This window comes from Mobula birostris, chromosome 1, assembly GCF_030028105.1.
Source record: "Mobula birostris isolate sMobBir1 chromosome 1, sMobBir1.hap1, whole genome shotgun sequence".
Lineage (NCBI taxonomy): Eukaryota > Metazoa > Chordata > Chondrichthyes > Myliobatiformes > Myliobatidae > Mobula > Mobula birostris.
In genome coordinates, this window is record NC_092370.1 from 27,232,945 (window position 1) to 27,245,903 (window position 12,959).

The following is a 12,959-nucleotide window of genomic DNA, read 5'->3' on the forward strand; positions in this document are numbered from 1 at the left end:
AAATTGTCAGTTAAGTGTATTCAGCTCTTTGGTAGTAGAAATAAATGTGCGGACTGGTTTCTAAACGGGGAGAAAATCCAGGAATCTGAGATTCAGGGGGACTTGGGAGTCCTTGTGCAGAACACCCTGAAGGTTAACTTGCAGGTTGAGTCGGTGGTGAGGAAGGCAAATGTCACATTAGCATTCATTTCAGGAGTTCTAAAATTCAAGAGCAAGGATGTGATGCTGAGGCTTTATAAGGCACTGATGAGGCCTCACCTTGAGTATTGAGAACAGTTTTGGGCCCCTCATCTTAGAAAAGATGTGCTGGCATTGGAGAGGGTCCACAGGAGATTCACAAGGATAATTCCAGGAATGAAAGGGTTATCATACGAGGAACGCTGAATGTTTCTGGGTCTGTATTCACTGGAATTCAAAAACATGAGGGGGAATCTCATTGAAACCTTTGGAATGTTGAAAGGCCGAGACAGAGTAGATGTGGAAAGGACGTTTCCCATAGTGGGAGAGTCTAGGACAAGAGGGCAGAGCCTCAGGGTAGAGGGGCGCTCTTTCAAAACAGAGATGTGGAGAAATTTCTTTAGCCAAAGGGTGGTGAATTTGTGGAATTTGTTGCCACATGCAGCTGTGGAGGACAGGTCGTCGGGTGTACTAAAGGCAGAGATTGATAGGTTCTTGATTGGACATGGCATCAAAGGTTACAGGGAGAAGGCCTGGAACTTGGGTTGAGGAGGAGATAGAAAAGAAAGATCAGCCATGATTGAATGGTGGAACAGATCCAATGGGCCAAATGGACTAATTCTACTCCTATGTCCTGTAAATGATGTGCAGTTCTTGCAGAGTTTAGCAAATGTTCAACTCTGATCTTTTTAATACTGGAGTATCATTGCTTTTCATGATATAAGGCCCACAATAAACCTGGCAAAAGAAATATTGCCAGATTTCTTTTTGACCAGTAATTTGCACTTCTAAAACAATGAAACAAACAATTTATTGTAACCATGATATAATTTTAGCAAGGCCTTTGATAAGGTCCCACATGGGAATCTGGGCAAAAAACCTCAGTCGCTTAGCATACAGGATGAGATAGCAAATTGGCTTTGTGGGAGAAGTCAGAGAGGGTAATAGATGTTTGCCGCTAAAGCTGAAGTCCTGTGACTGGTGGTGTGCCACAGGGATCGATGCAGGGTCTGTTTTCTGTCATCCATATCAACGATCTGGATGATAATGTAGGAAACTGGATCAGCACATTTGCAGCTGACACTAAGACTGAGGGCATAGTGGACAATGAGGGAAGTTTGCAGTGATCAAAGCTTACAGCAGGTCTGGACCAGCTGGAAAAGTGGGCTGAAAAATGGCAGGTGGAATTTAATGCAGACAAATGTGAGGTGTTGCACTTTGGAAGGACCAACCAGCGTGCGACTTACATGATGAGTGCGTTAGAGAGATTGGGAATACCAATTCATGATTCCTTGAAAGTAGCATCACAGGTAGATAAGAGTTGTAAAGAAAGCTTTTGGGACATTGGCCTTCATAAATCAAAATATCATGTACAGAAATTGGGATGTTGAAGTTGTATAAAATGTTGGTGAGGCCTAATTTGGAGTATTGTGTGCAGTTTTGTTCACCTACCTAGGGTAGATGTCAGTAAGATTAAAACAGTGCAGGGAAAGTTTACAAGGATGTTGTTAGGACGTGAGAGCCTGAGTTATAGGGAAAGTTTGAATAGGTTCGGACTTCATTCCCTCAAGCGTATTCCACCCAGATGCAACACGGAGCGTCATAGGAAGTCATTCCTGCCTGTGGCCATCAAACTTTACAACTCCTCCCTTGGAGGGTCAGACACCCTGAGCCAATAGGCTGGTCCTGGACTTATTTCCTGGCATAATTTACATATTACTATTTAATTATTTATGATTTTATTACTATTTAATTGTTTATGGTGCAACTGTAACGAAAACCAATTTCCCTCGGGATCAATAAAGTATGACTATGACTACGTAGGAGAATGAGGGGAGATTTGATGGAGGTATACTAAAATTATGAGGGGTAAAGAAAGGGTAAATGCAAGCAGGCTTTTTCTATTGAGGTAGGGTGAGACTGGAACTAGAGGTCATGAGTTAAGGATGAAAGGTGAAATATTTAAGGGAAACTTGAGGAGAAACTTCACTCAGGATAGTGAGAGTTTGGAATGAGCTGCTGGTGGATGTGGGTTTGATCTCAACATTGAAGTGAAATTTGGATAGGTGCATGGATGGGAAGGGTATGCAAGGCTGAGTTCTGGTTACAGGTTGATGGGACTAGGCCGATAAATGCGTAGACATGGACTTGATGGGTGAGGGGCCTGTTTCTGTGCTGTAGTATTCTACGCCTCTCAGTGGTGTAATGGTTTTTAAAGCCTAGACACTCTTTAGAGAATTCACTTTGAATATTTGGAAACAGCTATCTTCAAGCTGGCTGCAATGCAATACAATAGATTATGAAAGTTTAATACTTTGTTGCAGACGATTAGTGCTGGAACTTTGGTTTAAGGTAAGTAAATTTGGGAATTAGACGCAAATTGATTGAGACTAACCAGTGATCTTCCTCAAGTTTGACAACCTCTTGCTCAGTCAAACGTTTAAGTGACCTCAAATAACGTATCAGAGTGTGTGCATGTTTAAAAAAAAGTAATGACTTTCTCATTCCAATCACAGGCAAGGCTGAAAAGTAAATTCCACTTGTTCATTCTGAATCTTTTTCAAGGCCCAATTGTACATTTTTAAAGGAAAGGTTCTGAGAAGGCATATCCTCAACTTCTCATGATGCCTTTGGAGTCGTGCAGTGATCTATGGCTTTATTACATTGTATAAAGTTCCAGGAATTGTTGAATTGTGTGCCAAGGTTCCCAGCTGATGGTTCTTTGCACCTTGTGAATCTCTACAGGATCTAGTTAAATAACACATTTCTGCTTATCCCCTTCTTATTAGAATTGTCGTTTATCAGCTAGTCTGTGACTCATTAAAAATTCCTCATTGCCTTTCTTCAAATGCGTCTGTTTTCCTCCTTTCCATTCTGATGCTGTTTACTCCGTTGTTATTTGGTTTTCGTTCACAGTTCCTCAATGCAATGCATACTTTATCTACAAGGAACCTTATTTAAAAAAAGAATTCAGTGCATTGCTAAGGGAACCTAGAGTGTGGTACAGAAAGAGGAAAATTCAGAACAGTAAATGTATATATGATAATTAAAATAACTCTTATGTTCTCTGTCATTTAGGTTTTGCTATGAGAATTTTAGTTTTCCCCAAGTTGTCTTAAGAATGCCCATCAAAGAATTGTTACAGTGGTGCTTTTTAATACTGCAAATTACCTGTGGAATTTAAATGAATTTCATTATTAAATTTGCTGGCAATAAAATAAATTGCGTTGGACTATTTTATCTGCCCCTTGGTATATTCCATATTTAAAATACAATGGTACCAATTTTTAAAGTTTTTGGATAATTACATATTGCATCACATACATTGTGAAAAAGTCCCTATGTCACGAAGGCCTTTTGAAATAGTATTGAATTGGCAACAGTATAAAGACTGCAGATATACTGGTTACAAATGGGTAATTCACATACAGAATAAATGAATAGAAGTATGCTTAGAAGTAACTTTTTTTTTAAAAAACTTACTTCTAAGCATATTTTTACCCATTTGTTCTAAATTTCCTCTTGGTTTCTGTGCAAGGAAGTAAGACTGAGCACTGGAAATGGTTAGGGAATGTCTGGAAGAGATATTAAGCACCCTTAAAAGAAAACTGCTCTATTGTGCATCCCTGCTCTCAGTGGTGGAAATGGATCTAATTGCCCTTTGCTTGCTCCCTGAATGCTCAGTCACAGGGCTGGTTTTTGTGGAGTGGCTGATGAGAAAGTACAGCAGAAGAGCAGTCAAGATAAGGGCTTAGCCTCGATGTGTTTGGTTTAGAGTTCAGAGCAATTGTTCAAAAGCAAAGCACTTGAAATTTAAACCAAATGCCAGACACGGTCGACAGTTTAATCCCGTGTACTTTTTTGGCTGCAAGGTGCTCAACTGTTTAATCTTTAAACATGGAGACCAGTGGTGTTTGGAAGATTAAGGATTTTGTGCCTGAGGGGGGTGGGGGGGTTGGGGTTAGAGAGGTTGCTGCAGACAGAGTAATCTTATCACTTGTCTTTGACTTTAAAGCCCGCTGATGGAGGAAGGAAGCAAAACTGCCTCCATAGTTTAGAAGTGGTTCCAATATGAGATTGTGGTTTGGAGCCATTGGAAGTCCTGGTCTGGGCTCACTGATCCAAATGCTGTTTTACGTGTTGATCGGGAGTAGTGCTGTTTTGAGTTGGGATGAAATTGTAGCAAACCTGTAGATAAGTGTGACCTTCTGTATTTGACCACCGCCACATCTAAGGGTGCGTGAAAGCAAATGACACAACACTGCCTCTTAAATTTATGGGTAAATTCAGAAAAACCAAAATACAAGCAGATTTTTTTCCTCTAAATTTGACTGAAAGCTCATTTGACTGATGGAGGTTTCTCAGACAATGTTTATCTTAATGCCTTAAACATCCATTTAAATAATGAATGTAATACAGACCTCTTAGTCCCTGCTTTCTTAAATGTACCTTTACTTTATACTATTGCTAAAGCTTTTGTTAATATTTTGTGGGATTGAAACAAAATCAGTGGTCTTGATTATGTTACATCTTTTCAATAAATATCCTTACTTTATACATTCCTTTATGTGTCCTTTTCTGAAGCCAAATTGAGACCAAAATTAAAAAGTGCAGATTGCTTTTGGACAGCACTAATAAAGGGAGGACAGCAACACACACAAAATGCTGGAGGAACTCAGCAGGTCAGGCAGCATCTACGTAGAGGAATAAAGAGCCGAAGTTTCGGGCTGAGACCATAACTATACAGGAGCAGAATTAGTCCACTTGGCCCATTGTGTCTGCTCCACCATTTCACCACGACTGATCCATTTTCCCCCCTCAGCCCCAATCTCCTGCCTTCTCTTCATATCCTGACTAATCAAGGATCTATCAACCTCTGCCTTAAATATACCCAGTGATCTGGCCTCCATCGCTGCCTGTGGGAGCAAATTCCGCAGATTCACCACTCTGTAGCTGAAGAAATTCCTCCTCATCTCCATTCTAAAAGGATGCCCCTTCAACAGTGTGTGCTCCTCTGGATTTCCTGTATCTGTAGAATCACATGTGTTTGTGAAGGGAGGATAGATTGTTTTTGCAACAGTGTCAGAGGCAAGGAGTTTTGTTTCTTTCACATTCATTTTCATGCTCAGGGTGTTGCCAACTACTGTTGCCTTTCTGTTGAAGGTATCCCATTATGCTGTTGGGCAAAGAGTTTCAGGATTTGGACCAAATGATGGAGAATACTCAGAAGTGGGAATAGGCTAGTAGGTTTGAGACATTCTGACTTTTGGCACAGAGTAGAGGAGAGATGTAAAAAGAATCAGATTTTGATCTGTCCTCTTGTATGATAAGATGAATGTTTGGCTTCACAATGGACCTCGTCGTGACCTTGCAAATTATCATTTGCCTCCACTGCACTCTTTACCTGCCCATTCACCTCCTCCTTCAAGGCCCCAAACAGTCCAACACTTCACCTGCTAATCTGTTGGGGGTCATCTACTATATCCAGTGCTCGTGAGGCAGCCTCCTCTACGTTGGGGAAACGCGATGTAGATTAGGGGCCACTGTGTCGAGTGCCTCAGCTCCATCTGCAAAAAGCACAATTTCCCGGTGGGCGACCATTTTAATTACGATCCCCATTCCCATTCTGTCATGTCATTCAGTGGCCTCCTCAACTGCCACTATGAGGCTGGAGGAGCAACACCTCATATTCCATATGGATGGAATACAACCGATGGCATGAACATCAATTTCTCAAACTTCCCTCTTCCCCCTTCTCTCTTCTTTAATTCCTCACTCTGGCCCCCCTCTTACCTCTTCGCCTTGCCTGCCTATCACTTAACAAAGGTGCCCATTAACCTTTCCTTTCTCCCATGGTCCGCTCTCCTATCAGATTCCTCCTTCTCCAGCCTTTAACGTTTTGCACACATCACTTCCCAGCTTCTCACCTTATCCTCCTCCCCCACTCTCCTGTTTTCACCGATCACCTTCTAGTTTATAATCCTTCCCCTACCCCCACCTTCTTATTCTGGTTCTGCCTCCCCCCTACTTCCTCTCTCGTCTTGATGAAGAACCTCAGCCTGAAATGTTGAGTGTTTATTCTTTTCCATAGATGCAACCTGACCTACTGAGTTCCTCCAGCATTTTGTGTGTGTTGCTTTGGATTAACAGCATCTGCAAATCTCTTGTGTTTATGGTTTGCTGCACCCGTTCAATCGCTCTTGCACTTTATTCTGCATTGCTATTCTTTTACCACGTTCTAGCGCAGTGCATGCCATAATGATTTGATCTCTGTAAACAGTATGTAAGACAAGCTTTTCACATGATACTATGATACCAATACGATTTGGTTTCCAAGAGTTATTTGCACTAAGTTAGTGGGTAAAGGTCTGATATCATTGTGCATTGAACAATTCCTGAGTTTTTGTAGTGATGCTACATCAGTATTGGTTTGTAACTACTAAACAGAAAATATTTTGACAAGTGTTAGAAATGATTGAATTTTATGGCGAAAAGTATGGCTATCTTCAGCAAAGTCTGAGCCTAACCAACCTGATATGAGGTTATATAATTACCCAGTCTAAGCTTCACTGGTTGTGGAGGCACCAGTAGCTTTACCCAAGACCATTTGTCGGCTTCCAGATTGGGCGATTGGTGGCGTTTAGCTTGGCCTATCGTGTATGAGTTATTCAAAGTTAAGTGCACTGCAATTGCCTGTTAATTTTGAGTTCAGGCACCACACTTGCAGAAAGCTACACTGGACTCTCCCATAGTTTTAACAGATCTATATCAGAATCAGGCTTATTATCACTGACATGTGTTGTGAAATTTGTTTCTTTTGCAGTGGCAGTGCAGTGCAATACATAATAAATTACTATGGTTACAATAAGAAATAGACTTAAAAATAAGTAATGCAAGAAGAATCAGAATCAAGTTTAATATCACTGACATATATTGTGAAGTTTGTCATTTTATGACAGCAGTACATTGCAATATATAGCAATAAACACTATAAATTACAATAAGACGTATATATTAAGAAATGAATGAAATAAGTAGTGCAAAAGGAGAGTGGGGAAAAGAGAGGAAGTGTTCGTGGGCTCATTGTCTGTTCAGAAATCTGATGGTGGAGGGGAAGAAGCTGTTCCTGAAATGGCGAGTGAGTGCCTTCAGGCTCCTCAGCCGCCTCCTTGATGTTAGCAATGAGAAGAGGGCATGCCCTGGGTGATGGGGGTCCTTAATGGTGGGTGTCACCTTCTGAAGGTGTCCTGGATGCTGGGGAGGCCAGTGCCCATCGTGGAGCTGGCTGAGTTTACAACTTTCTGCAGCTTTTTAAAATCCTGTGTGGAATTGCCTATTAAATGCGCCAAAATTGCCTATTCATTGCAAGACCAAGCACCATGCTTGGGAGAAAGATGCACTGGACTCTTATGGTTTAAACAGATATATGTTCTTGAGTAGGACAACCAGAAATAACATAAAAATAGGATTATAGTCTTAGAGCCAAAGAGACACGTAGCATAGTAACACACACAAAATGCTGGAGGAACTCAGCAGGTCAGGCAGCAGCTATGGAAATGAATGTTCAGTCGATGTTTCAGTCCAAGACCTTTCTTCAGGACTGAGAAGAAAAGGGGAAGACGCCAGAATAAAGAGGTGGGGTGTAGCGCAGAATCAGGCCCAAAGGCCCACCAACTCAATGCCAAACATTAAGAACCCATTTAAACTCATCCTACACTAATCCCAATTTTTAAAATTTCTTCCCACATTCCCATCACTCCTCCCCCCCAAATTCTACCACTCACTTGCACGGGGCGATTTACACTGACGAATTAAACTACTGACCCGCACATCTTAGGGACATGGGGCGGAACCAAAGCACCTGAGGAAACCTGCACGCAGTCACAGGGAGGGCATGCAAGCTCCACCCAGACCGCACTCTGGAGGTCAGAACTAAAGCCAGGTTACTGGCGGAGCTGGGAGGTAGTCGATGGAACTAGCTGCGAGAAACCGCAGCTTTTCTGTGAGATTTATTACTATCAAACAAAATGCAATCAAAAGGTTCGGTACATTGAATATCAAAATTTCAGAGTACGTTTTATTTTCTGTTGTAGTCTTATGATGCTAAGAACACATAATTAAGAGTACCTTAATAAATGTTCTCTTTTTATTCTGTTTCCATGAGGCATATCAAATTGTTTAAGGGACCATTTCAAAGCAATGTGTAACACAGTAAGTGTGTGAGCAGTATATTTGTCACTGTGTTGTGAAAAACCTGCAGGTGGTATGTTTTTCTTTTTGTGTGTGTGGTTCATGTTACTTTAGTGATTTGATTTAGATTACACTCCAGGTTTTCACGTTGGCTTCATTTCTCACTTTTCTTGTGGGTAACGTAATGTTGATATATAACCCCATTACTTGCGCTTCTAAGAAAAAAAAACTTTAAAAACATCAAAATGTTTTAAATGTATAACGCAAGATGCTGGAAATCCAGACTAACTAACTAACTAAAACACACACACACACACACACACACACACACACACACACACACCAGTTCTCCAGTATTTTGCGTTTGTTACTTTGAATATTAAAAGTTGTTCTGAAAACTTAGATGGCTGACAACTTTTGTTATGTACTGCAAGACCTACCAACACAGAGCAACTGATGTTGTGTTGAGGCATTAATTTCAGCAATACATGGAATCTGTTTTGTACCAAAACAAACATGCCCGTTTTGTTGTTTCTTGTCCAGGAAGTATCAGAGGGGAGCAAGAGTACGTTTGAAGCTTGTTGATCTCGAACTGGCATCACGCTTTCTCGGGGCCAAGACTGATACGACTCTTTTGGAGGCTGAAGCTACTCTTCTGGGGCTGCTGGACACCAAAGATTCAAAGCAAAGGGAATGAAATGAGAAAACGGGACCTGATGTAATTTTGATTCTGTAAGGAATGTATATTTCTAGATTTAATAAAAATAAACTTACTACGAGGTACTGTTGTTGTGTTTGTCAGATTTCAGGGAAGGATACGTTTGATTGAATCCTCTTTATAAAGATAAAGAGATTGGCTTTATTTGTCATATGCACAACAGAACACGCAGCGAACTGCTTCGTTTGTGGCAAATCAAACAGGCGAGGCTGCTGCTGGGCAGCCTGCAAGTGTGGCGACACTTCCGGCGCCAACGTAACGCTAACCCTGACTGTTTGTCTGTGAACTGTGGGAGGAAACCGGAGCCCCTAGAGGAACCCCAGGCAGTCATAAGGAGAACGTACAAACTCCTTACAGACGACAGGAAGAATCGAACCATGATCTTACAGCGGCTGTTATAATAGGGCGCATTATACTAACTGCTACACTAATCCCATGCTGCAGAACACTCAAACTGAAGGAATGCATAAAAATAATTTTCTTTTGGTTTCGGCAAGCATATGACAGTGAGCACAGAGGAAATTTAATTCTTTATATTTGAATTTCCAAATTTTCCTTGCATCTCATAGCTGTGACCATCTGCAGGAGGAGAGGATTTGGAGGGTGCATAAAATTAGTGTTAATGATGGATGGTCAATATAGCAGCTTCTAATGTGACCCTCAACCAATGTCCTGCACTGGTCAGCAATGTACATGCGCTGGGCAGCAGTGCCACTGCTCATAAGTGTGCATGGGCTTACCAGTCTTCTGATGAGCCTTTATTAACACTTAACCTCTTCCTTTTCATCAAGTTATTATTTAAATAGACCGTAAGAGGCTGATTTATTATCCCTCTTGACCCCATTCTCCTGCCTTCTCTCCTTAACCTTTGATGCCCTTACCAATCAAGAACCTATCAACCTCTGCCTTAAATATATCCGATGACTTGGGCTCCACAGCCGTCTGTGGCAATGAATTCCTGCCAAAGGAATTCCTCCTTATCTCAGTTCTAAAAGGACGTCCTTCTATTCTGAGGCTGTGCCCTCTGGTCTTCAACTCTCCCACTGTAGAAAATACCCTCTCCACATCCATTTTATCTAGACCTTTCAATATTCGATAGGTATCAATGAGCTCTCCCCTTATTCCTCTGAACTCTAATGAGTGGAGGCCCAGTGTCAGCAAACGCCCAAAACTGCTCACAGTACTCCCTAATGCTGTCTGACCAGTGCCTCAGAATTATATTCTATTCCCCTCAAAATGAATACATACATTGTATTTGCCTTCCTTACTACCAACTCAACTTGCAACGTAACTTTTAGAGAATCTTGCATGAGGACTTTCAAGTTCCTCTGCATCTCTGATTCCTGAATTTTCTCCCCATTTAGAAAATATTCTACGTCTTTATTCTTTCTGATAAAGTGCATGACCATACACTTCCCTACACTAAATTCCATCTGCCACTTCTTTGCCCATTCTCCAAGTCTGTCTGTCATTTTGTAGATTCCCTGCTTCCTCAACACTACCTCTCCCCCCCCCCCCCAACCCTACCTTCATCTCATCCTCAGACTTGGCCACAAAGCCATCAATCCGGTCATCCAAATTGTTCACATATACCATGAAAAGAAGTGGTCCCAGCACTGACCCCTGAAGAGCACACTAGTCACCCTTTATTCCCTCTCTTTGCCTCCTGCCAGTCAGTTATTCTTTTATCCATGCCAGTATCTTTCCTGTAATACCATGGGCTCTTAACTTGTTAAGCAGCCTCATGTGTGGCACCTTGTCAAAGGCCTTCTTAAAATCCAAGTGCACAACACCCACTGATTCTCCTTTGTCTATCCTGCCTGTTATTTCCTCAAGGAATTCCAATTGGTTTGTCAAGCAAGTTCTCCCCTTAAAGAAACCATGCTGACTTTGGCCTATTTTATCAACGTGCCTCCAAGTATCCCCAACAGCACATTGTTAATAATGGACTCTTCCCAACCATTGAAGTCAGGCTAACTAACCTTTAATTTTATTTGTTTTGCCTCCCTCTCTTAAAAAGTGGAGTGACATTTGCAATTTTCCAGTCCTCCGGAACTATTCAAGAATCTAGTGATTCTTGAAAGACCATTACTAATGTCCCTACAATCTTTTCATCTACCTCTTTTAGAAACCTAGGTTGTAGTCCATCTGGTTCAGGTGATTTATCTACCCTCAGATCTTTCGACTTCCTAAGCACCTTCTCTTTAGTAGTAGCAATGAGACTTCTGCCCCTGACACTCTTGAATTTCTGGCATACTGCTAGTGTTTTCCACAGTGAAGACTGATGCCGAATACTTATTCAGTTCATCCACCATTTCTTTGTTCCCCCATTACTACCTCTCCAGTGTCATTTTCCAGTGGTCCGACATCCACTCTCGCTTCTCTTTTACCCTTTATCTGAAAAATCTTCTGGCATCCTCTTTTATATTATTGGCTAGCTTACCTTCATATTTCATCTTTTCTCTCTTTACTGCTTTTTTAGATGGCTTCTGTTGGTTTTTAAAAGCTTCCAAATCCTCTAACTTCCCATGAATTTTTGCTATAATAGGAATGAATACAATAAACTTTTTATGATTTTTTAATAATTCCTCTATTTCCATTTATCTTATGAATCGGCCCATTTTTTTGTTCTCATTAGTTTATTATCAAGTTGTGTATATCCAGTGCTGACGTACCTCACATTGGCTGGGAGAAAAACACACTGTTTATTAAATGTGTAGCATACCTTCCAAAACATCATCCAATAATAGGTTAAGTACTGTATTACCTTATCTGAAATGTCCATAAGATACAGGAGCAGATTTGGATTATTTGGCCCATTGAGTGCTCTGCTATTCGATCATGGCTAATTTTTCCCTCTCAAATGCTCATTCTCCTGCCTTTTCCCCGTAACCTTTGATGGTTTTACTAATCAAGAACTTATCAACTTTATTTTAAGTATGCCAATGATAGTTGTCTGAATTCCACAGACTGACTATTCTCCGGCTAAAGAAATTCTTCCTTATCTCTGTTCTAAAAGGATGTCCTTTTATTCTGAGGCTGTGCTGTCTGGTGCTGGGCTCTCCTCCAAAGGAAACATCTTCTCCCTGTCCACTGAGCCTTTCAATATTTGGTAGGTTTCAATGAGGTCCCCCTTCTCATTCTTCTCATTTCCATTGAGTACAGGCCTAGGACCATCAAACACTTCCTCATATTTTAACCCATTCATTCCCAAAACCATTCTCATGAATCTCTTCTGGACCCTCACCAATGCCAGCTCACCCTTTTTTCAGATATGGGGCCCAATGTTTCCTGGCTATTCTGCTTTGATATATTATTTTCACTGTTTTCCATAACATTTCTGATCATCACTCAGTCTTTCATCAGTATGTACTTGGGCATTGTGCTTATTCTCAGATACGTGTGAATGAAAAAGCTTAAAACTTTTCTCAGTTCTGGTTTCAACAACTTGCTTTCATTGAATAATAACCTGCAGCATGAATATCACAGTAGAAAGACAGGTATTTGGCAATTATTGTGGGATTCAATGTCACAAGGGATTAAAATGCTGCATTTAAACAGCAAAAATACATTATGGATTTCAGAAGGCTATGGATGAATGGATTAATAAAAACATCAAATGGAGAAAAAGGGCAGGAACTGATGCTAACAATCAGCACAGGCCCAATGGTTAGCCGCCCTTAAGTACGATACCATTCTCTAACTAACTTATAACATTGAGTTAATATCTTAATCTTAGACTTGCCAAAGATGAATTCTAATATCCGAGTTGAAATATCTAGCAAGGCCTTTGGGTCTAGGCCCTGGATACAAAGCAAGGCCTTTGGGCAGACATCCCGCCTCTCCCAGAAGTTCCGGGAGTCTCCCGCATATT

General features: G+C 41.1%; 1 protein-coding gene across 1 annotated transcript in view; it reads left to right on the plus strand.

Moving 5' to 3' along the window:
* The window catches only part of tpd52 (tumor protein D52), a 199,163-nt gene extending 190,017 nt beyond the window's left edge, over positions 1-9,146 (plus strand). Inside the window, exon 7 of the mRNA XM_072253138.1 lies at positions 8,911-9,146. Coding sequence (XP_072109239.1) covers positions 8,911-9,064 — 154 coding nt within the window. The 3' untranslated portion in view covers positions 9,065-9,146. The remainder of the gene's footprint in view (positions 1-8,910) is intronic.
* The last annotated feature ends 3,813 nt before the right edge of the window (positions 9,147-12,959 follow it).